The sequence below is a fragment of the Rutidosis leptorrhynchoides genome, chromosome 3, assembly GCF_046630445.1.
Source record: "Rutidosis leptorrhynchoides isolate AG116_Rl617_1_P2 chromosome 3, CSIRO_AGI_Rlap_v1, whole genome shotgun sequence".
Classification (NCBI taxonomy): domain Eukaryota; kingdom Viridiplantae; phylum Streptophyta; class Magnoliopsida; order Asterales; family Asteraceae; genus Rutidosis; species Rutidosis leptorrhynchoides.
The window spans coordinates 187,935,616-187,958,961 of NC_092335.1; the positions used below are offsets into that span (position 1 = coordinate 187,935,616).

General features: G+C 35.4%; 1 protein-coding gene across 1 annotated transcript; it reads right to left on the reverse strand.

Annotated features, from left to right (window-relative positions):
• Window positions 1-1,550: 1,550 nt before the first annotated feature.
• On the reverse strand, window positions 1,551-22,806 carry LOC139900696 (protein trichome birefringence-like 38). Its single transcript, XM_071883455.1, has 5 exons — window positions 22,559-22,806; window positions 2,840-3,014; window positions 2,563-2,738; window positions 2,337-2,495; window positions 1,551-1,839 (listed from the first exon to the last, which is right to left on the reverse strand). The coding sequence occupies exons 1-5, from the start codon at window positions 22,804-22,806 to the stop codon at window positions 1,551-1,553; spliced, it is 1,047 nt and encodes a 348-aa protein (XP_071739556.1).
• Window positions 22,807-23,346: the final 540 nt, after the last annotated feature.

The following is a 23,346-nucleotide window of genomic DNA, read 5'->3' on the forward strand; positions in this document are numbered from 1 at the left end:
TGGAATTGTGGACACTTCAAGTGAGACGGAGGGAGTATATTATTTTTCTTGACCATTATTCGCATTATGTATGGGTATTTCCATTACGTAACATATCTGACGCACTTAACACATTTATACAATTTCGCTCTTTTGTACGCATCCAATTTAACAAAGAAATTAAAGCTTTTCAATGTGACAACGGCGGTGAATTGGACAACACTTCCTTTCACTAACTGCTTCAAACCAATGGCATTCAGTTTCGCTTCTCGTGCCGTCACACTTCTCAACAAAACGGGAAATCCGAACACATGTTACGAACCATCTAAAACCAAATCCGTACTCTACTGTTTCAAGCCCACCTCCCACCTACCTACTGGGTTAAAGCCCTTCACATGGATACCTACCTACTAAATATTCTTCCATCATTCGCTATTAACCATGACATCCACACACTCGCTTATATAACCAAAAACCCAATTACACTACCTTTCACGTCTTTGGTTGCCTTTGGTATCCTCATCTTCCCACCATCAACAAACTCGCTCCTCGCTTCTCTCCATGTATATTCCTCGGTTACCCCACTAATCTCGCGGCTATCGTTGCCTTGATCTAACTACTAACAATATCATTCTCTCCCGGCATGTCGCCTTTGATGAGACATCTTTCACTTTCGGTTCCATGACCCCCACTCAACCACCATCCTACGATTTTCTCGAACCTCCACCGAATCTCTTCTCCTGATCATTCCACCTGTCCTCACACGAAATGGAGACACAGCCTCCTCCTACTGAGGCTACCCCTGCCACTTCCTCCCACACCACGCCGGAGACAAAGCCTCCTCCTAAATAGTAAGGTGGACAATTATTTTAATACGAAAGGAGTACTAGTTGGAAGTTGAAAGAGTGTGACAAGTAATCTAAAACGAATAATAAACATGCATAGAAAATGTGCTACAAAATAAACATAACGACTGTATGTTTTGGGTGACACTTAACACTATTCATGACTTGCACTTTGGTCCAATAAAAAATTATGTACTATATTACATTTTCTTAGCGGCGGTTCGGAGTCAATGATACGTTTGAAAAACGGTATCAGAACCCACCCACCCGATCGTTTGCCTGGACGAACCAATATAATCTTACCGCCCCTCATGAGGAAATCCACACGATAAATTCATACAAGCATCGCGTGTGGTAAAATCTCCTCAAGTGAGGCTCAAACGCATGCGAATGGACGTCTGAAACCTCCAAGGCCTATGGAATGCGTGTCTAACCACAAAGAGAAATATTTTTGCAGCACATGAAAGTCGAACCTCTGTCCTGCCTTATGAAAAATCAAGTTACCACCAATGAAACAACACTTTACTATATTCCATTTTAATCCTATACGCTCTTTTAAAACCGTGTTATTGGCCCAACATTCTTATTGGACACTATGTTACTTTTTCTTATATATGAAGTATATAAATGGGGCTCACCATAATCGAATACATATGAATTTAAATCAATAATAACTTGCCCAAAAACTGTTTAAACTTTTGATGTATAACCATCCAAAATTTGTGTTTAATTAAGAGCAACAGACAGAAGTTGATTCCATGTGTCAGGAAGGCCAGCAACACACCAATGCGTGCAATCCATTGCATTGAAAACATTAAAACAACTTGGATGTGCATCTTTTCTCAATTGTGACAATCTTGTTATGTTCAACAATGATACTAGCTTTTTAATGCCACTTAAAACTTGTTCAACCACTGTTTCCGCAGTTGGTATGCCTCCTAGGTAAGTCGATCCTTCAATTGGACGTACTTCTTTCGCACAATCTGTCACCCCTGTCTTGTTCCAATCTTCTCCTCTGAACAATTTTCGACTTTCATAGTTAGTAATTTGATGCAAAAAGTCATTAAAATGAAACTCAAGTTGAAAACTGCAACAAACAGTACTTGTAAACGAGTTGATTTAGGTAAGGGCTTTTTGAGCAGTCCACAAATTTTTTATGTTCAGTGTAATTACATGTGAAGTGGCTAACTTGCTTCATCTATGTGTGCACCCAAACAAAAAAAAAAAAAAAATGGGAAATGATAACCATAGTCCATAGCATTTAGGGCTATAGTTAAGCATTAATTGCAAAATTAATCTTTTCAATATAAAAGAATTCCATGAATTCAAGTATGAAAATTACGTTATAATATGAAAATTAACATTTTGCAATAAATAATTAAAGGTTGCCCTTAAAGCTACGTTTAGCATTCTAAAAAAATTACCGCGTAAAAAAGTATATCTAGATCAGTCACAGAACGGGCCTAAAACGTATATAAAGAACGTGTGGTAGTTAAGTAAGTAAAACGTTACTTGTAATGAGACGGAGAGACTCCTTGAAAAAACACCCTAGTTTTCTCGATGTTGACATCTAAATTGACCCAATTACCCCAAGTCTCTAACGCAATGCGAAAAGCTTTCATCCGATCTATGTCCTTCATTATACTCTTGCCAATTTGGATATAATCCCATCTGCATCAAAACAATAAGTCATTGTATATATATCATAACCGGGTTACAAAAGCTAATAAATACTTACGGCTGTTTTTCTCCTCGCCGATACCACCAAAGCCACGTATTAAAGATCAAAACGTCGTTATGTTTCCATACATCTCCGCTTGTTATGGAATCAAGTTTTAAAACACGACCAACTTTCTCAACCTTAATGTCAACCAAGTAATGAGACAAAAAAACTGAGACCGAAACTCCATATTCCTATAAATTCACATTCTAATATATTTAACTTCTTAAAAAGTTTACTTCTTGTGAAACAGAACATAAATACGTGTTAACAAGGAAAATGAAGTGATATTTACCTGAAATGTGACAGTTGTAGTTTGGTCAACAGTTTTTTCAGCTATATTTGCTTGAGGAGGCAACGCAGCATGAAGAAGGCAGACCATGGATTGCCATTGATTTACGCTTATTGAATCGCCAATATACATGATCTTCTTTCCCCTCATTTTCGTTAAGAATTTTATAGCGTCAAATCTGAATTAGAGAAAACAATAATCATTCTACAATTTCACATTTTTAAAGTTTTTAGATAATTACAACTAAGTGTAAGGGTGCAAATCAAAGTGCCACATCGGTCATGGAAAAAAACAAATGTATGTATCCAATTCTAATTGGAACTCATTCTATCACCAAGAGCTAGGCTATAGCCCCAATGTGGTGGCCGGTGCAATGGGCGCACCCCGATCTCACGCAGCGACATGGCGCACCCTCGGTGTTACCTATTGATGAGTGGACCCAGCTATCGTTCGAGGGGACTCTGGATTGTGTTTGCACTTATTTTCATATCATAACACAAGTGATCACGAAGCTAAAAGTTAAAATCCAACGACATTTTAACCGTTAGACACCTAACAGGTAGTTCTTAACTAAAAAAATTCAATTTAATAGATTATATAAACCAATTCAAACCAACATTCATCTTATAGACTTTCATCTATACAATTTTCATACACTTTCACCTCTACATTTTCTATTCATTTTATACACTTCACCTCTACAATTTCCATATGATCAAACATAAAATGGTTCAAGGGGTTCGGTTCATGCGAGATCAACAAATAAGGGCCGGGTTTAAGGGTTTTTTTGAGTTTAACTCTCTGGTCTGGAGTACCGTGAATAACCCTCATACGAGATGATGATCTCATAAAGGGTGGTTAAACGTAACCCACCATCATTCAGGTTAACTGGAATTGATGGCCCGAGGGCGATGTTTGGATTTACGTCGAGTGCACCACCTGAAATCGCAGAGTGTTTAAGAGAGCTATTCTGGTCACGCAGGTTAGCTAGAGTGTGATATGATCGAGAGTGTTTTGTTGGTGAAATGGAATGTAATTCCAGAGTTGTGTTGTTTATTTCTTTTTCAAGTTACTTCTATTTATACTCGTATGCTTTTGTCCCTTAGTGCCACGTAAGGGGACAAAAGGATATGTTGGTGCCACGTTGTATTTGATGGAATTCAACATAATAACAAGTTTCTCAATGTTAACTTAATCATGAAACCAATTCATTTAGAGTTGTAACAAGCGGAAGCATAATTATTAAGAAAACAAGTTTATATGTTAAACCATTTGTAATTGAATTCCATGTAATATCAAGTCTTGAAATTATGCCTACAAATTTAAGAACAAGAGGAGAAGATTTGCATTTACCTCCTCAAGCTAGTTGAGGGTTGTTTAACACAAGGATATGATGAACAAGTGAGTTAAAGCTCCAAGCTTTTGATCCTCCAACACCACCCCTAAGTTAGCTAGACTTTGTAACCTCAACACTCTTGTTAATCTAGCTTGAAACCCACTTTTATGTACCCAAAATTCTGGACAGCAGCTCTCAAGAAATGATGATGAATGCAAGTTCCAAAAGCATGAAACCTCAAGAGATAATACCCCAAACTATGCACCAACACCCTTACTATTAGTTAGGATTTCTTTGCACTTGAAATTTGCTTGCAAAATGAGCTTGAAGAACTTTGTTTGGAGCCTCAAACCCCACGGTTTTGGGCAGCTGCAGAATGCAGTTTTTGTTCTTTTTACTTCACTACAAAATGAGTCAAAGCTTGGTTCTTATCACATGCATGCATATACTTGAGACTTGTGATGTTTAAAGTAACAAGGGAATAAGCATGGGTCTTGCTTTGTGTCCCTCAAAACTACCACTTACTAATATTAAATTAGCATGCTAGAAAGTTTATAAAACCTAATAAAACTTAAGTTTATAAACTTAAGTAATAGTTTTGTTACTTACATAATTTATTTTATAACCTTTTATAAAATATAACACAATATAATCATTTAAACCTATAAATAATTATATATAAATTATCCAAATAATTTATCTCAAGTGATAATATTTCAGAAAACCGATTTTCTAAAATCCAAGTGTCACGTAATTTAATCAACGATCCATTCGTTAAGATCAAATACGAATAAGGTGTCGGTAAGTTTGTTATTGGGTATGACCCGACTTGGATCATAACATGTTAGCCACGTTAATTTAATATGTCTCTCGGGCATATGAAATACCTTCAATCTCCCACTTGCACGAGAAACATAAGAAATTAATGCAAGTGATGGATACAGCCTAACACACCGTCCATCACCCCTAATATGTTATGACTTTGTGCCATTCAATAACATCATCCCTTTCGAGTTCCCATTTCGAATATGATTAGGTGAATCTTTCATTATTTCCTTTCGTCCTAGATGTCATGTTAAATCCAAGAGATACAGAGTGATCACTCTCTTATAGATTTAACTTTTCAGGCCTTAGACATCTGACTCTCAACGAATAAGAGGGACAAATTCCATCTTGACTACATACGTCCTAGATATACACTTTGTAATATACCTGAGTTCTTCCTTATGTACTACCATGTTTCAGAATAGCGAAGGAAAGAATCAAGGCACAGTATTTGGTGAATATCCGAACCCAATATGTATCTCAGGTCAGAGGATACAATGATATTCGCCTTTACTCAAGATTACATGTGATCACCCACAAAGGCTCTATACAGTAATTCTTGAGAGCGGGTCTTCCAATATTTTTTTTCCCACAAATATCTATGAACCTTGGTTGCAACCTTGCCCCACATTCAACCTATGAATGTATACCAATCCGAGTTCATAATAGTCTTAACCTCACACTTGTTCCCACAAATGTAATCGACTACGGAAATTTAGAATAATTACTTATTCATGGATGAAATATGCAAAATAGGAACATAACTCAAATAAATTAACACCATAGTTATATTAATGAGTTTGAATAATTTCGTTCCGGTACAATACATAAAATAGATCATATCCAATCACTAGAATATCGAAGCCCTAATGCACAAACATGTCCCTCATGTTTTGGCCCATATAAAAGCTTCGTGAGTGGATCCGCAACATTTTGATCTGTGTGAACTTTGTGAATACATATCTTTCCTTTTTCAACCTCATCCCTGATGTAGTTGAATCTCCGCTCAATGTGACGAGTCTTTTGATGAGCACGAGGTTCTTTGATTTGAGCAATCGCACCCTCGTTGTCACAAAAGATCTCAAGAGGGTCCTGAATGGAAGGGACCACTCCTAAGTCGTCGATGAATTTCTTCATCCATGCAGCTTCCTGAGCTGCCAGTGAGGCGGCAATGTACTCCGACTCTGTAGTGGATAACGCAACAACCTCCTGTTTCGAACTCTTCCAAGAGACCGCACCACCATTTAACATGAAGACATAACCGGATTGTGATCGAGAGTCATCTCGATCAGTTTGGAAACTCGCGTCCACGTAACCTTTTACAGCGAGTTCCTCCTCACCAGACCCATATATTAGAAACATATCCTTAGTCCTCCTAAGGTATTTCAATATGCTTTTAACAGCAATCCAATGACAATTTCCTGGGTTGTTCTGGTATCTACTTGTCAAGCTTAGAGCGCATGACACATCCGGTCTAGTACATATCATTGCATACATGATAGACCCAATAGCAGATGCGTATGGGACTTTCTTCATTCTCTCTTGTTCATCTTTCGTGGTAGGACACTGAGATGAACTGAGAACGGTTCCCTTTTGAATAGGTACCAAACCTCTCTTAGAGTTTTCCATCTTGAACCTTTTCAAGACTTTATCAATGTATGTACTTTGACTTAAACCTATCAATCTCTTGGATCTATTCCTATAGATCCCTATCCCCAATATGTATTGTGCATCTCCAAGATCCTTAATGGAGAAGCAACTCTTTAGCCAAGTTTTGACTCCTTGCATTGTGGTAATATCATTCCCAAATAATAATATATCATCCACATATAGTACAAGGAACATGATAATGCTCCCACTAGCTTTCTTATATACACAAGCTTCATCACCATTTTTAATGAAGCCAAATTTCTCGGCTTCCTCATTAAAACGATGATTCCACATTCTAGATGCTTGTTTCAATCCGTAGATTGACTTCTTTAACTTGCATACCTTTTTAGGATATTTTGGATCAACAAAACCTTCAGGCTGGACCATATAGACATCTTCCATAAGATATCCATTTAGGAAAGCGGTTTTGACATCCATTTGCCATATTTCATAGTCGTAGTGAGCAGCAATGGCAAATAATATCCTAATAGACTTTAGCATTGCCACTGGCGAGAAAGTTTCATCATAATCAACCCCTTGAGTTTGAGTGAAACCTTTTGCTACAAGTCTAGCTTTATATGTATCCAAGTTTCCATGTATGTCGGTTTTCATTTTGAAAAGCCATTTGCAATCAACTAGCTTAGAGCTAGGAGGTTGCTCAACAAGTTCCCACACTTGGTTTTCATACATGGATTGCATCTCGGCGTTCATGGCTTCCTGCCATTTATCTTTATCAATCCTTGATAAAGCATCTTTGTAGTTTGTCGGTTCATCCAAATCAACCGTATAGCAACCATCTATGAGAAACCCATATCTCTCAGGAGGATTGCTAATCCTACCAGATCTACGAATGCCTTGTGTATTTTGATCATCCATTTGATCACTATCAACATTTTCATGTTGAGTGCTAGTGTCAACCAATTGTGTATCATCTACTTGATCTTGAGCCTCTTCAAGATCTATCTTCCTTTCACTATTTCCTTCCATTAGGAACTTAGTTTCAAGGAATTCCGCCTTCCGAGCAACAAATACATTCTGCTCGGATGGATCATAGAAATAGTATCCCATATCATACTTGGGATATCCTATGAAGATACACTTCGTGGATCGAGCATTCAACTTATTAGGGACGTAACGCTTAGGATAAGCTTCACATCCCCATACCTTTAAGTATGATAGAGATGGAGGTTTACCAAACCACATCTCGTGAGGAGTTCGTTCCACTTTCTTGGTTGGGGCCATATTTAAAATACGAGCCGCGGAGCTTAGACAATAACCCCAAAATGATAGAGGCAACGAGCTTCTTGCCATCATAGATCGAACCATATCCATTAGGGTTCGGTTCCTCCTTTCGGAAACTCCATTAAGTTGGGGTGTTCCGGGTGGAGTAAGTTGTGAGATGATCCCACAACTCCTAAGATGATCTTGGAAGGCATCGCTTAGGTATTCACCTCCTCTATCGGTACGAAGTACCTTAATTGTCCTATTGAGTTGATTTTGTACTTCGTTTTGATATTCTTTGAATGCTTCAAACGTTTCGTCCTTGTGTCTTAATAAGTAGACATATCCGAAACGACTAAAGTCATCAATGAAAGTAACAAAGTATCTTTCACCATTCCTAGTCATGGGTTTAAAGGGTCCACATACATCCGAATGTATTAATCCCAATAAATCTTTAGCCCTTTCATAGGTCCCTTTGAAAGGTGCTTTAGTCATCTTGCCTTGTAAACAAGATTCGCATACTTCAAACGAATCCATTTCATTTGATTTCAAAAGTCCATTCTTTTGAAGTGTATGTATTCGGTTCTTGTTTATGTGACCAAGGCGACAATGCCATAAGTAGGAATCACTCAAATCCTTTTTGAGTTTCTTGGTGCTTGTATGGTACATTGAGCTACTAGATGATGTGTCATCATGAACCAATTCATAAATTCCATTTGAAGGTGAAGCCTTGAAATAGAATATATTATCTAAATAAATATGGATATCATCATTAACAAAATTAAGATTAAAACCACATTGTTTCAAACGGGAAATAGAAATAATGTTTCGACATAAGTCGGGTGCATACAAAACATCTTTCAAAATAAGTTCCAAACCACTTGGAAACTTTAACACAAAGTCTCCTTGAGCCTTCACTTGCACTTTGGCTCCATTACCCATGTAGAGACTTGATGTTCCCGTTTGCTTGCTACTTCTTTTGAACCCCTGCAAAGAATTGCAAATGTGAGTTCCACATCCAGTGTCTAATACCCATGTATTAGAAGAAGTAATGCTAAGCTCTATATATACCATATATATATTACCTGAGGATTGCCCCGCATCCCTCTTCTCCTTCAACTCCTTAAGGTAGACCGGACAGTTTCGTTTCCAATGACCTGTCTCACCGCAACCGAAACATTGGTCTTCCTTGGGGTTTGCCTTTTCGGCTACCTTTTGCTTCTTAGCCTTGTTGATGGTTGGGGTAACCATCTTCCCCTTCCCTTTGCCTTGGTAAGCGGGTCCTTTTCTCTTAGCCACCTTTGGCTTAGAGGTCTTACCTTTGGACCCACCTTGATCAATTGTCAACACGGGTAAAGCCCTTTTACCCATGCTAGTTTCGGTCGTTCTAAGCATACCGTGAAGCTCACCTATGCTCTTATCCATCCCATTCATATTGTAATTAATTACAAATTGATCAAACCTTTTTGATAGGGAGTTAAGGATAAGATCGGTGGCTAACTCATTGGATATGTTTAGGTTAAGTCGGTTAGCACGATCGATAAGGCTTTTCATCTTGAGTACATAAGATGAAACCGATTGGGTATCATCCATACGACAAGCATGAAGCGCCCGAACCGTTTCGAAGCGCTCGACACGCGCTTGTTGGAGAAACATCTCCTTCAATTGCGTTATCATGTCGTATGCACTATGGTGCTCGAAATCCTTTTGGAGTTCGGGTATCATAGTCCCAAGCATTAAGCATGAGACTTGAAGGGAGTCGTGGCAATACTTATCGTAAGAGGCCATTGCCTCCACATCATTCTCATCCGGTTGATCGGGAATGGGGTCCTCAAGCACATACATTTTATCCTCTTGTTTGAGGACAATCCAAAGATTGCGGAACCAATCCATAAAGTTAGTATGGTTGAGTTTGTCTTTCTCTAAGAGAGACCTTAATGATAGGTGGTTTAAGTTAAGTGGTGCGTTTGGAATGTTGTTGTTGTTATTGGCGGCCATCTACAAAATTAACAAAGTTCGTTTAAGTATCGATTTTAATTTAACATTCAATACCCTTTAAATCAAATTGAATTATTAAATTCTAGAATCCAACGGTAAACCAAATTTCGGTTAGGTGACCTTTATCCCGCAATTTGATTTAGCTAGGTAGTCAATAAATGACAATTGCAATCCATTTGCAACTTCTAGAGTATGGGATCATGCAATCCTTTTGCATGGCATATTTATCCCATCAACGCCTATTTGTTTCTCATGCTTCGGTGACCCTAAGTTCATGATTCCCAAATCAAGTCGTCCTACTTGTATAGACTTGTAAATTTAACATACAAGTGGTTAGGTGACCTTTATCCCACAAGCATGCAAGATTTACCTTAATCATATTAGTTTGCTCATAACGGTTAGGTGACCTTTATCCCATCATGAGTTACCTAATACTTTTAAGTGTCACACAATAGGGTGGCGTTAAACTTGTTTACCTTGTTAGTAAAAGGGATTTAAGTTTTCATTAATTCTAGTTTGAGAAAACTTTTATGCCATACACCAACATGCATTTAGTGTATGGTTCATTTGAAATCCATTTTCATGTAATAATGCCAATTACATTACATTGATATAAACCATTTTATATGTGTTTTAATAACCAATTATTATAATCCTATTGCCATTTCAATTTAACCATTTAAATTGTCATTTTGCATGTTGTTAATAATGTGTAATTTAACCAATTAAATTGTAGTTTTGCTTGTTGTTAACTTGTGTAATAACTTGTTGTAATAACATACACAATCCACAATCATACAAGAGATTAAAACAACCACGCATGCAAAACAAATGTTCACAATCAAGCCTTTTGGTGGACATTTTGTTTAGCCGAAAACAAAATGCCACCGGTCAATGGGTAAAACACAAAGTAAGAGGTTTTAACCTCCCACTTAACTTTGCATCCACATGCTCCTTGTGTTCTTCCTTGTGATCTTCATGCATCTTCATCTTGTTACAAAATATATCCTAATACATTTTGTCTAGAAAATGAAAATACAACCTAATCTATTTTACATGCCAAATATAAAATAAATTACATAACCAAAATTAATATTACATACCAAATGAAATAATTAATTTTACAAACCAAATGAATGAATATAACAACCACATGGAAAGATTAACAAATCAACCAAATAAATATTCATTCAAACACAAGGTCTTGGCTATGATTGTGAACATCAATATATCAACAAATATGAACCAAATAGCAAACCCAAAACCACTTTTGGAACCCTCCAAATTCGGCCATAATGAGAAACCCTCCCAAATCCATTAATTTTGCATTTTACTTTCATGCATGTTAGTAGAATGCAAAGTTGATGGGTTTTAAAGACCATATATAAGAAGCATAATCCATAGACTCCGGCTCTAGATACCATTGATGGAATTCAACATAATAACAAGTTTCTCAATGTTAACTTAATCATGAAACCAATTCATTTAGAGTTGTAACAAGCGGAAGCATAATTATTAAGAAAACAAGTTTATATGTTAAACCATTTGTAATTGAATTCCATGTAATATCAAGTCTTGAAATTATGCCTACAAATTTAAGAACAAGAGGAGAAGATTTGCATTTACCTCCTCAAGCTAGTTGAGGGTTGTTTAACACAAGGATATGATGAACAAGTGAGTTAAAGCTCCAAGCTTTTGATCCTCCAACACCACCCCTAAGTTAGCTAGACTTTGTAACCTCAACACTCTTGTTAATCTAGCTTGAAACCCACTTTTATGTACCCAAAATTCTGGACAGCAGCTCTCAAGAAATGATGATGAATGCAAGTTCCAAAAGCATGAAACCTCAAGAGATAATACCCCAAACTATGCACCAACACCCTTACTATTAGTTAGGATTTCTTTGCACTTGAAATTTGCTTGCAAAATGAGCTTGAAGAACTTTGTTTGGAGCCTCAAACCCCACGGTTTTGGGCAGCTGCAGAATGCAGTTTTTGTTCTTTTTACTTCACTACAAAATGAGTCAAAGCTTGGTTCTTATCACATGCATGCATATACTTGAGACTTGTGATGTTTAAAGTAACAAGGGAATAAGCATGGGTCTTGCTTTGTGTCCCTCAAAACTACCACTTACTAATATTAAATTAGCATGCTAGAAAGTTTATAAAACCTAATAAAACTTAAGTTTATAAACTTAAGTAATAGTTTTGTTACTTACATAATTTATTTTATAACCTTTTATAAAATATAACACAATATAATCATTTAAACCTATAAATAATTATATATAAATTATCCAAATAATTTATCTCAAGTGATAATATTTCAGAAAACCGATTTTCTAAAATCCAAGTGTCACGTAATTTAATCAACGATCCATTCGTTAAGATCAAATACGAATAAGGTGTCGGTAAGTTTGTTATTGGGTATGACCCGACTTGGATCATAACATGTTAGCCACGTTAATTTAATATGTCTCTCGGGCATACGAAATACCTTCAGTATTGTCTCTGTCCTTTTATTTCAAAAAGCTGTAAAAGTGCTGCAATTATCTTAATGATGTCCCCTTTATAACATGTTGTTCTTTTCTGGCCGTTATGCCATGCCAGGGTCGTACCGTCCTGCCACAAGTGTTTTTTTCTTCTTTAGTGTCGCCATAGTACACTGTCAGCTTTGCTCATGCCTATTTAGTTGGCGCCACATTTAAACCGTGCGACCAACGTTTATATATCAAAACGGGTATGATCCTGCGCGGTTGTTTAGGGCGATGCGCGCTAATCTGATATTGAGCAATAGATGTGCAGGTATGCGCATCATTACCATACATATAACATTTTCACCAACTCCCAAAATGCCAAAAAAATTAACCAAAAAAATCAAACCAAACAAACGTTCAACTTGAAACAACTAAAAGTCAATACGAGTTGGCTCCCAAACAATACGAGTTGGTGATGAAAGCTTGATCGAAGATCAATAAGAAATACCAAAATGTGTTTGATGATTCCGACTTAGGATAGTTTTATCTTATGTCGTCGTTGTTTATTTTAATGTTTTGGTGCACTTTAGTTTAATTATGCCTTCTTTAATTAATTAATGTAGCGTTCTAATTTTAATTTATGAAATGTAACGTTTTAGTTTTAATAATAATAATAATAATAATAATAATAATAATAATAATAATAATAATAATAATAATAATAATAATAATAATAATAATAATAATAATAATAATAATAATGACGATAATAATAATAATAATAATAATAATAATAATAATAATAATAATAATAACTAAAAGCTAATAATAAAATTAATAATAATAATACGGAGTAATTAATTGTGGGGCTATTTAATAAAGACGACGTATGTCATAATTGATAGTGATATGTGATGATCATGTGATGAGGTTGAAATATAAAGAAAAAGCAGATGTGGTGGTGTGTGATGTGAAGCAAGAGCGTCATGATTGTGAGTGGTGTTATGAAAAAAGATTACTAACATGTACCTCGTGATTGATACATATTAAGTTGCATTTAATAAATTTGTAATTTACTTAATTCTTAAATTTTTAGTTGATGCATACATAAAAAATGTTAATTGCATTAATAATCTTTAAGACCATTTTTAACAATGTCTGGCGTGCTGGAGTGTTGGTGGGTGTGTGGTGCTTAATGGGCGTGCTAGTAAACAGCTGGCTAATGGGTGGCATACTTAGTGGCGTGTTGCTGGGTAGTGGTATGGTATTTTTAATTTCTTTTTCACTTTTCTTTCATTTTTCTTGATTTTAATTTATTTTGTTTAATTAGTTATATTATTATTTTGTAAGTATTAAAAGAAATAAATTTTTATAAAACACACTACAATTAATATTAGTAATACGATTACATTATAAAAAGTCCTAAATTACCTTATTTTTATAAAGTCCTAGAAATAAAAGATTACGATAATTAAAAACTCCTAAAAATAAAAGATTACAATCATAAAAAAAACTAGTTAGTGCGTCGGAAATTTGGTGGAAGATTCCATATATGCTCAGTTGAGTCTTGACGAAGTGCATTGTGCACATCTTTGTCGCGCATTTCCCTAGCTCGTATTGCACGATCACTATTTTGATTCCTAACATAAGCCGGTTGGTTTTCTGGCGCTCTTAGATACTCTTCATCGAGTGAAATTATAGCAAAACCGTTATCCTCTTGGATCATATTATGCAATAGAACACAAGCATATAATATGCGGGACATTTTTTTGTCTTTCCAAGCTCGTTCAGGCACACGTAATATATTGAATCTACCTTGAAGAACACCGAATGTGCGCTCGACATCCTTTCGTGAACTTTCTTGAAACCGTGTAAACTTTGAAGCTGCTCGTCTGTTGGGGATGAAAATGCCTTAATTAGTGTAGCCCAATCTGGATAAATATCATCAGCGAGATAATAACCGTGTGTGTACTCATGACCATTTACGGAAAATGGTGCAGCTGGAGCAGTACCGTTTTTAATATAATCAAATAAAGGTGATCAGTTTAACACATTTATATCGTTGTTGGAACCTGCTACACCAAAATAGGGGTACCATATCCACATATCATACGAAGCTACAGCTTCGAGTATAATAGATGCTTTTTTATGACCACTCGTGAATTGTCCTTGCCATGCGACATGACAATTCTTCCATTTCCAGTGCATGCAATCGATGCTTCTAAGCATTCCTATAAAACCGTGTTTTTCTTCGTGATGTTCATATATTCGTTGAATATCGTGTACACAGTTGGTTTTCGTAGATATTCTTGTTGGTACAAATCAGTAACACACAAACAAAAGTTGTCTAAACACATTAATGAGGTTTGCTCACTCATTTTTAAATATTCATCGAACATATCCCCTGCTGTATCGTATGCCAATTGGCGTAATGCCGATGTGCACTTTTGGTATATATTAAAACCTTGGCGACCAGTAGCGTCGGGTCTTTGTTTAAAAAAAATCAAAGTGCTCGGACAAAGGATTAAGATAGATTCGGATATACCTTGTATGATACATAGGAATAATTACGAGCACATTCGAAAACGTCTCTTAAATTTGTGAGGAAGATACGTAGGAATTTCATAAAAATAGTCTTTCCATAGATTATTTCCAGCTCCTTCACGATCTCTAGAAACATACATATGGGGTGCTCGTGGGGGTCTTTCACTTGTGCCTTCGTCAGCTTCTCGATCTAGCTCTTCGGTGTACGCACCCATAACTTTTAATAACAAATCGTCGTCATCCGAAGATTCATCGACAATAGTTAAATAAGCATCCATTTTTTATCTTTTGTTTTGAAAATTGATTGGGAATATGTTGAATTGGTGGCTTGTGTATTTGTATATGAAATGGGATATGTATATGAAATGAGAGTAATTGTATATGTATATATATATACATATATATACATATATATACATATATATACATATATATAGGGAGAGGATCCAGTGAGAACTTTTTAGTGTGAGAACTCTAGGAACTCCAAAAACACTCTAAATGCACTGAAATTCGAGCAAAAAAGGTGTACGGGCGAGCAAAAAAAAGAAATTCGAGCAAAAATAAAAAACACGGACGAACAAAAATTCATAGTCGAGCAAAAAAAATTTTGTTCGAATTTCAAAATGTAGAACACATTTTTTTTCGAATATCAGCATTTTTGTTCGACTACCCGTGTGTTCTACATTTTTTTGTTCGACTATCAAAAATGTAGAACACAAAATTGTTCACCCTTTTTTTTGTTCGAATATCACTTTTTTGTTCGCCCTTGTCCCATTTTTTGCTCGAATTGCTCTTTTTTTGTTCGTCCGTGTCCCATTTTTGCTTGAATTTCCCTTTTTTTGCTCCAATTTCCCTTTTTTGCTCGAATTTCGGTGTATTTTTTAGTTCTCGGGATTCTCACACAAAAAAGTTCTCATTTGATCCCTATATATATATATATATATATATATTGTGACACCGCTGATTTTTTTATTTTTTTTTACGTGGCGGAAGCATAATATTAATTAATTACGATATCAACATTTGTACAAACCGATATCACGTGTCATTAAAACAATTTACATATTAATAGGAAGAGACGTAAATACATTATGTTTTCAAAGGTACACGGTTCATATTCTAAAAGACCACATCAGAGTTAACCCTGTCAAACATAACATCATCATGCCCGTCTTCTCCCAAAAGCACTATCTACAAAAGCTAACAACCTGCAGGGAGGAGATGGAGGGGAATTAGCACGAAGCTAAGTGAGTACGACTAACTACAGGCCATAGTATACATAAGTGTTATACTAATCATGCCACTTAGTCTAACACACAAACATCACCCAAGTGCCGTCTACAGAGACTCTGGCGGATCGGCCAAACCATTAACCACCAGCTGATCGGACTGGGGCTTACCAGAAGTTCCTCCACCACCGTATGTATATACATAATCCACAAGCGACGGACGCGTCATTCACATATATATACACCACGGATGTCTAGGCCACCACATGAGGAACCCAACCCGCAGGTTGATCTCTCCTACCGAGGCCACCACACAATAGGGACGCACTGGGCTCCAGCAGACAAGCATCAACCAACATGCAGTCATCACAATATACCAACTATCCACAACAATAAGTATATCTAACAAGCATGGCAGTCATAATATAACATGCTACTATATACTATATACTCCAATTAGTCCCACTCACCAAATACCAACAAACGAGAAGGTATTCAGCTATCTAATCACTGAACCTTCTCTTTCTCCTTTTCTCCTGAGAAAACATATACACAAGTTAGTTTCTGTCCGTTAACACCAAATAACACAATATAAAAATTTTTGTCAGAAAAACTGTCCGCTAAAATTTTTCTCCTTATCACTTATGCACTTTCAAAATTTACATCAAGATCATCAAAATACAAACGGGCAGCATAACGGCTAAAACTCAACACTTTGGTAAAATATTCTGCCCTGGACACTCAGTCGGCCGACTGACTCTTACAGTCGGTCGACTGTCGACACAACCGGTCGACTGACATTACCAGTCGGCCGATTCATTTGGTATATCCACAATCGACCGAAAGTCAATACTCAGTCGGTCGGTTGTCCGTCAATCGGTCGGTTCACTACGTCGGTCGGTCGACTGTCGACTGACAGTCGGCCGACTGTGTTCATCTTCTTCAGAAACTGAACATAGGCTACGGACTTCAAGCTAAATTCACCAAAACTCGATCTAGAGCTCGTTTTCGACATCAAAACCAACCACATCTTGTACACTAAACACTTAGGATCATAAACCCACAAGATTTTAACACAAACAACACTTAATCAAGCCATTTTAACCGAAATTACTCATTTTGTAAAAACTAACACAAAAACCCAATTTGAGCAAGAATCACTACATGAATCTATGAGAAGCTTACCTTAAAATGATCACGAAATCACAGAGAACAAGAAGCTATGATTAATTGAGCTCAAGACCTTGATTTGAAGATTAGGGTTTGATAGGATGGAGAGGTGAGTGAACGGGTGGGTTTGGGGAATTTTCTAGAAAATGGAAGAATAACCCTCCCACCAAACACTTATGAGTCTTAAAACTCATACATCACAACACACGGGTATTTATCAGTTATCTGATATCTTTCGTACATAATTTGGCAACCCAAACGAAGTCCAAATTAAATAAACAAACCTGTTCTGTGACCCTTGTCACAAACTGGTCCTAACCACGTCATCAAATAACAATAAATGTTAATTAAAATAAAAACATATAAAACCACACAACGGCAAAATAGACCATTTCAACTAGGCCCGATTCAAGGATGTTACAAATCTACCCCCCTTAAAGAGATTCCGTCCTCGGAATCTGGTCTACCAAAACAAATAAAGTCACGGGTTCTAATCACATCCACTGTTCTCTAATCTAAGTGCTAGTTAAACGTACGATACACAAGTACTCCAACACACATCGTCGGTTAAATCACCACCAGGGTCTTTCTCATCAACAAAATCAACAAATTTACTTACCAATATCAATAACCAAATCAAAACTCTTATCATTTAAAACCAACCACCGTTTCTAACAAGATGTAAAGGATAACTAACTTTCATGACAAACACCGTCAATAATAATTATGGTTACCACAAAGTTCGTAGTTCTAACAATCAGCATTCTCAATTTCCACGGTCCTTTCATAGATCAAGGTCCATATCAAATCACTATGTCATCTGTTATCAACAAATTACTCATTTTGTCATAGCATCTATCTCTTTTATGCAGTTATCTTTCTTAAAAATTTCTAAGTACATGCAACAGATATTCCTCTAATTCACTAAATTCCAATCATACAGCACAATAGTCAGACAATTTACTACACAATTGACCATAGTATCACACTCTTCTCTTGCACACATAAGTAAGTACCATCGGTCAATCATATTTCAAAAACTGCGCAAGTCATTTTCTATCCGAGTTCTAAGATAAAAGGATAACAACTCATCAGTTCAATACCATCTACCGTTAAACTCCTTTTAAACAGGAAACAACACATAGACAATACATCGATCCGTCATCGATTCTAAAAAATTTTCACACTTTTTCCCCAGTCATAGGTAATTGTTCACCATTTAACCCATCAATTATCACTAACATTTTGGTTTCCGTCAATTCTCCATAAAAAGTTCTACATTAGAACGACAATTGCACATCACACATCATAAAGACGAATGGAAATCCACTTTTAATTCATCATATGTAAACCATATCATCAGTGAAACGACCCGACCCAATCCATAGGGACGAATACAATAACATATGAGTACATCGCGAGGCATTTGACCTCTATATGATACGTTTTATAAACATTGCATTCTTTTGAAAAGATATACCATAAATGAATATTTAAAATTCAATGTTTTCGACATCTGATGATTTCTACATATAGACAATCACCGTAAATAACAGTTTACAAGAATACTTCCGTTGACAATGCAGTCAAAATAAATACACGGTGATGATTTTGTGAATGCAATGCTTCCTCGAATAAAACATGTATGACTCCATGCACATGGTTTCTCTAACATATATTCAAACAGCGGAAGACTTCTAGGAACCTGAGAATAAACATGCTTTAAACGTCAACATAAAGTTGGTGAGATATAGGTTTAATGCTAGCAACGTTATAAATATAGACCACAAGATTTCATATACATAAACGTTTTAATAAAAATATTCTAAGTGGTTGAGCACTTGATACCCATACTTAACATTTAATCAACGTCGCATATTCCCTTTATTATGAAATCTCACTACACTGTACCAAGTGTAGTCACCGAAACGAAGTATTGTGCAACCGTTGAATACTGGTCGTCCAGTCCGGTTGGGGTTGTCAGGCCCGATAGATCTATCAACAGGATTCGCGTTTACAATACCACATGTAAATAGTAGTTACCAAGCTACAGGGAAGTATGCCAGTGGTACAACTCAACGTAGAATATATTTTTTTATCACTTGTGTCCATAACGTAAATCATAAAATGCATGTATTCTCATCCCGAAATATTTAGATTTTAAAAGTGGGACTATATACTCACTTTTGCCTTGAAGGTATTTAACTCGACTTGGTCTCCGATAGATATCACGAACCTAACCATATATATATATATATATATATATATATATATATATATATATATATATATATATATATATATATAAAATATATCAACATATTTTCTTTTCAAGTAATCGTTACATATATATATATATATATATATATATATATATATATATATATATATATATATATATATATATATATATATATATATATATATATATATATACTTATAATACTTTTAATATTTTCTTAGTCCGTAGTTAGCAGTCCGATGTTAGTGGTCCACAATTAGTTGCTCAATAAAATAAATAAAGACCCCATCGTATTCGTATTGATTAGAATTAATCTCGACCCATGGTACCATGTTGTCAAATGACGTGTTGCGTACATAAAGTACCGTGTTGTCAAATGACGTGTTGCGTACAATCATGAGGTCTTATGATTAATCTTCTCGTGTTGTTTACGGGTGGTCCTGAAATATATAAAATCAAATCATAAGTAATTATATATAAAATATCATATTAATTAGAAAAGATATGATTAATTTACTTTATCTCCAAATATTTTCGTAGCTAAACTAGCTTCGGATACCCAATCTTGTTTTAGTCGTAGTTTCTTCATTACAACTCCGTTTTTGTTGGTTCAACTTGCCACTTCCTTGGATTGAGTCAAATTTTAAGAATATGAACTGAAAATACCTTAGTTTGTATTCGAAATCATAGGATATAGGTCAAACTTTGGTAAAACTTATGAAAGTAATCATTTTCCATCATAAAAACAACATTTAATGATCATTTTTCTAAAAATACTTACACTTTGAGTTAAACCATGAAATTTTTATGTGTTAACATATTCATAAGAAATATCATTTTTCCAGAACATGAACTTCCAATTCAAAGTTCAAGATGGTTTTTAATTATCCAACCCAAAACAGCCCCCGGTTGCACTCCGACGATGTAGATTCAGTTTTTAAGGTGTTCTTTGTAAAACCAAGTTATATCTTGTTAAGTTAACATATCATTATGATATATTACAGGTCTTGAAGTGTTTTAAAAGTTAAGTTAGAATGATCTATTTAGTTTGCAAACAAGTTTGAAATCATTCAAACTATGTTCTTGTTGTTAAAATTTTACAACATAAAATAAGATAGCTATATAATTATGAATCTAACCCCAGCCCGAACACACAAGGTAAAGGGGATGTCGTTGAAGCAATGTTTCGTTGGCAGAAAACATTCAACTCTAATTAGCACCACATCGTATTTATTTTAGGAATGTATCAAAATGATAATATTATGAACGTACATACACGTGAATCTTGTGATATGTCAATCTATGCGTATAAGAAAGGCAAATAATTCATCAATCAAATTGTAACTAATTAAAACAAACAAATATCTTTCATGCACGTATGCACATATACATATACTCATAGAATTTGAATGTTTCTGATCTAACATTTGCATTATGGTTTTATCAAACACTATATCTCTAAACCACTAAACGATATGAATATATAATACCGCATCTTTTAAGAAAAATACAAATTACATTACATTACTAATTCACAAATATCAACAAAGAATTACTCGTAGGCATAGTATTTTTTTTTTTTTTTTTATGTAATTAAGCTTTTTTTCTTTTCGTTAGCTTAAAAACCGAGGCCAAGTAATTTCAAATTGAATTCTTGGCTTCAAATGCCTTTTTAATTTCTCTCTTAGCGCCTTGCTAAGGAGCGTTCTTTAATATAATTTTGTCTTTGCCGTTAACAATAATAATATTAATAAATGAATTTATTTTTTTAATCATAACATGATTAGTTGGCAAATGTTAAATGTATTATATTAACATTCATTCAGTATTCAGTATTTCAGTATATAATTATAACAAAATTAATATTCCTATTATAAGTTCATATTACAAATTACAATTACAAGAGTTTAATTGGAGTATTCATATAAGAACTGCCCTGAATTCAGTGAATTGTCTTTAAGACCATGAATAACCCTGCATGTGACGTCACATGCAGATTGTTCACTTTTTGGCCAAAAAGTGCAATCTGCCTGTGACGTGGCAATGTCAGCATTTGACACTCAATAACCCTGACGCCCCCTCCAGTGTCAAATAGGTCCCACCAGTTTTTTTTATTTTTCCTTTTTTTATTATTATGAATACAAAATATATTACATATAATAAAATACATATACAAATATTAAAAAGTCATAAATTTAACCATTACATAAAATTTAACTATTACATAAATTTAATAAGACGATTTTAAAAGTCGGCCGACCGATAGCATCGAAACGTTCCCTAAAAAATCTAAAATGCTCGGGAATATCATGATTATCGAAATTAGAAATACCTTGCGATATTCGGAGAAATAGTTGAATCCGCATACGAGAACGCCTTTTAAATTTAGGTGTGTTAAAAATGAGTTTAGGTGTCTTAAAAATGATAGTGTGTATGGGTTTATATATATAAATATATATATAATTTAAATAAATAAAAAAACTCAAAAAATGGGATTCTAGCCGTTGCCCAACGGTTTGTTTTTTGGACCAATCAGCACCTGACACGTGTCTGTGACACTCCCTTTTTTCCGTTTTGACACTCACTGACGCCCCACTAGAGGCGTCAGGGGGCGTCACCCATCGCCAGCTCATCTGACGGGACCTCTCTGACGTCGCGTTAAAATTGTTCTAACAAAACACAACTTTTAATAGAGAGAATAGTAAATTTGTCTTGTTTATATGTGTCTAACAATAGACCAATTAGTCAACGGACAAATATTCTTGTTCCTCAGAAAGCCAAACACATAATACGCCAACTTCGATAAAATAATTTTACAAACTTCAATGCAACACCATTAGCCCATCAATCATTACACATAGTTTTCATAATCAACCAATGAACAAACAAAGCATAACAAAGTTGATATATTAAAAAGTAAGATTCGATCAAAATATATTCTTAAAGTGTATCTCATAATTAGCAATGCATCTTTAAATTAGGATTAATTTGATTGATGTTTGATATATGTAAACTAAAAAGAATGGTGTACCTTGGCAAGTCGCAATGGGTTGGTTGCCATCTAAACTTAAGGTAAGTTAAGTCGGGTCGTCCATATTTGATGCAATCGTATTCCTTTCGAATGTGTGGGCATTTCGTTGAATCGTACATTGGATACGACTCATCGTAAACCCAACTCCCTTCGTATACGTTACACATCTCGAAACCATATAACGAATTCGCAATTGTTGTTGATGATAGAATTGCACACCAAAGAACAAGTGCATACCCACCACCCATAGTCACCAAAATCACACAAAAAAATACAAATTATATAACGTATTTTTTTATATATTTATATAGAGAGAGACTGCTTAGGTGATTTGGACCACCACGTTTGTGTTTGATTTGGAGCTGATATCATCTTGAATACTATGTTTCGTATTGTTATGGGAATTTTTTAAAAAAGATTCTTTCCCATGAAAAAAAAGTTCATTCGGTAATGTGCTAACAAAATAGCACACTTGAGGTCAAGAGTTCGACTCCACTCCAGGGCAACAATTAATGCAATTCTATCCCTACCATGTAAGGATCCACCCATGGCACTTTTCCCACATTGTGTTGGGGGGTAAAGGGGAGGGGGTTTTACTTGGCCGTGCCCTTGGATCGGTTCAAGGTTTACTCCCGGGCAGCGATAGGGGGCGGGTTAATATCACTGTATCGGCATAGTCGAAACAGGAGATGATCGCAACGGGTGGTTAAGTCCCCCTCGGGTGATTCCAAATTCGCTGTTCTAAAAAAAAAATAAACAACTGGCAATCCGTATAAATAAACTCATAA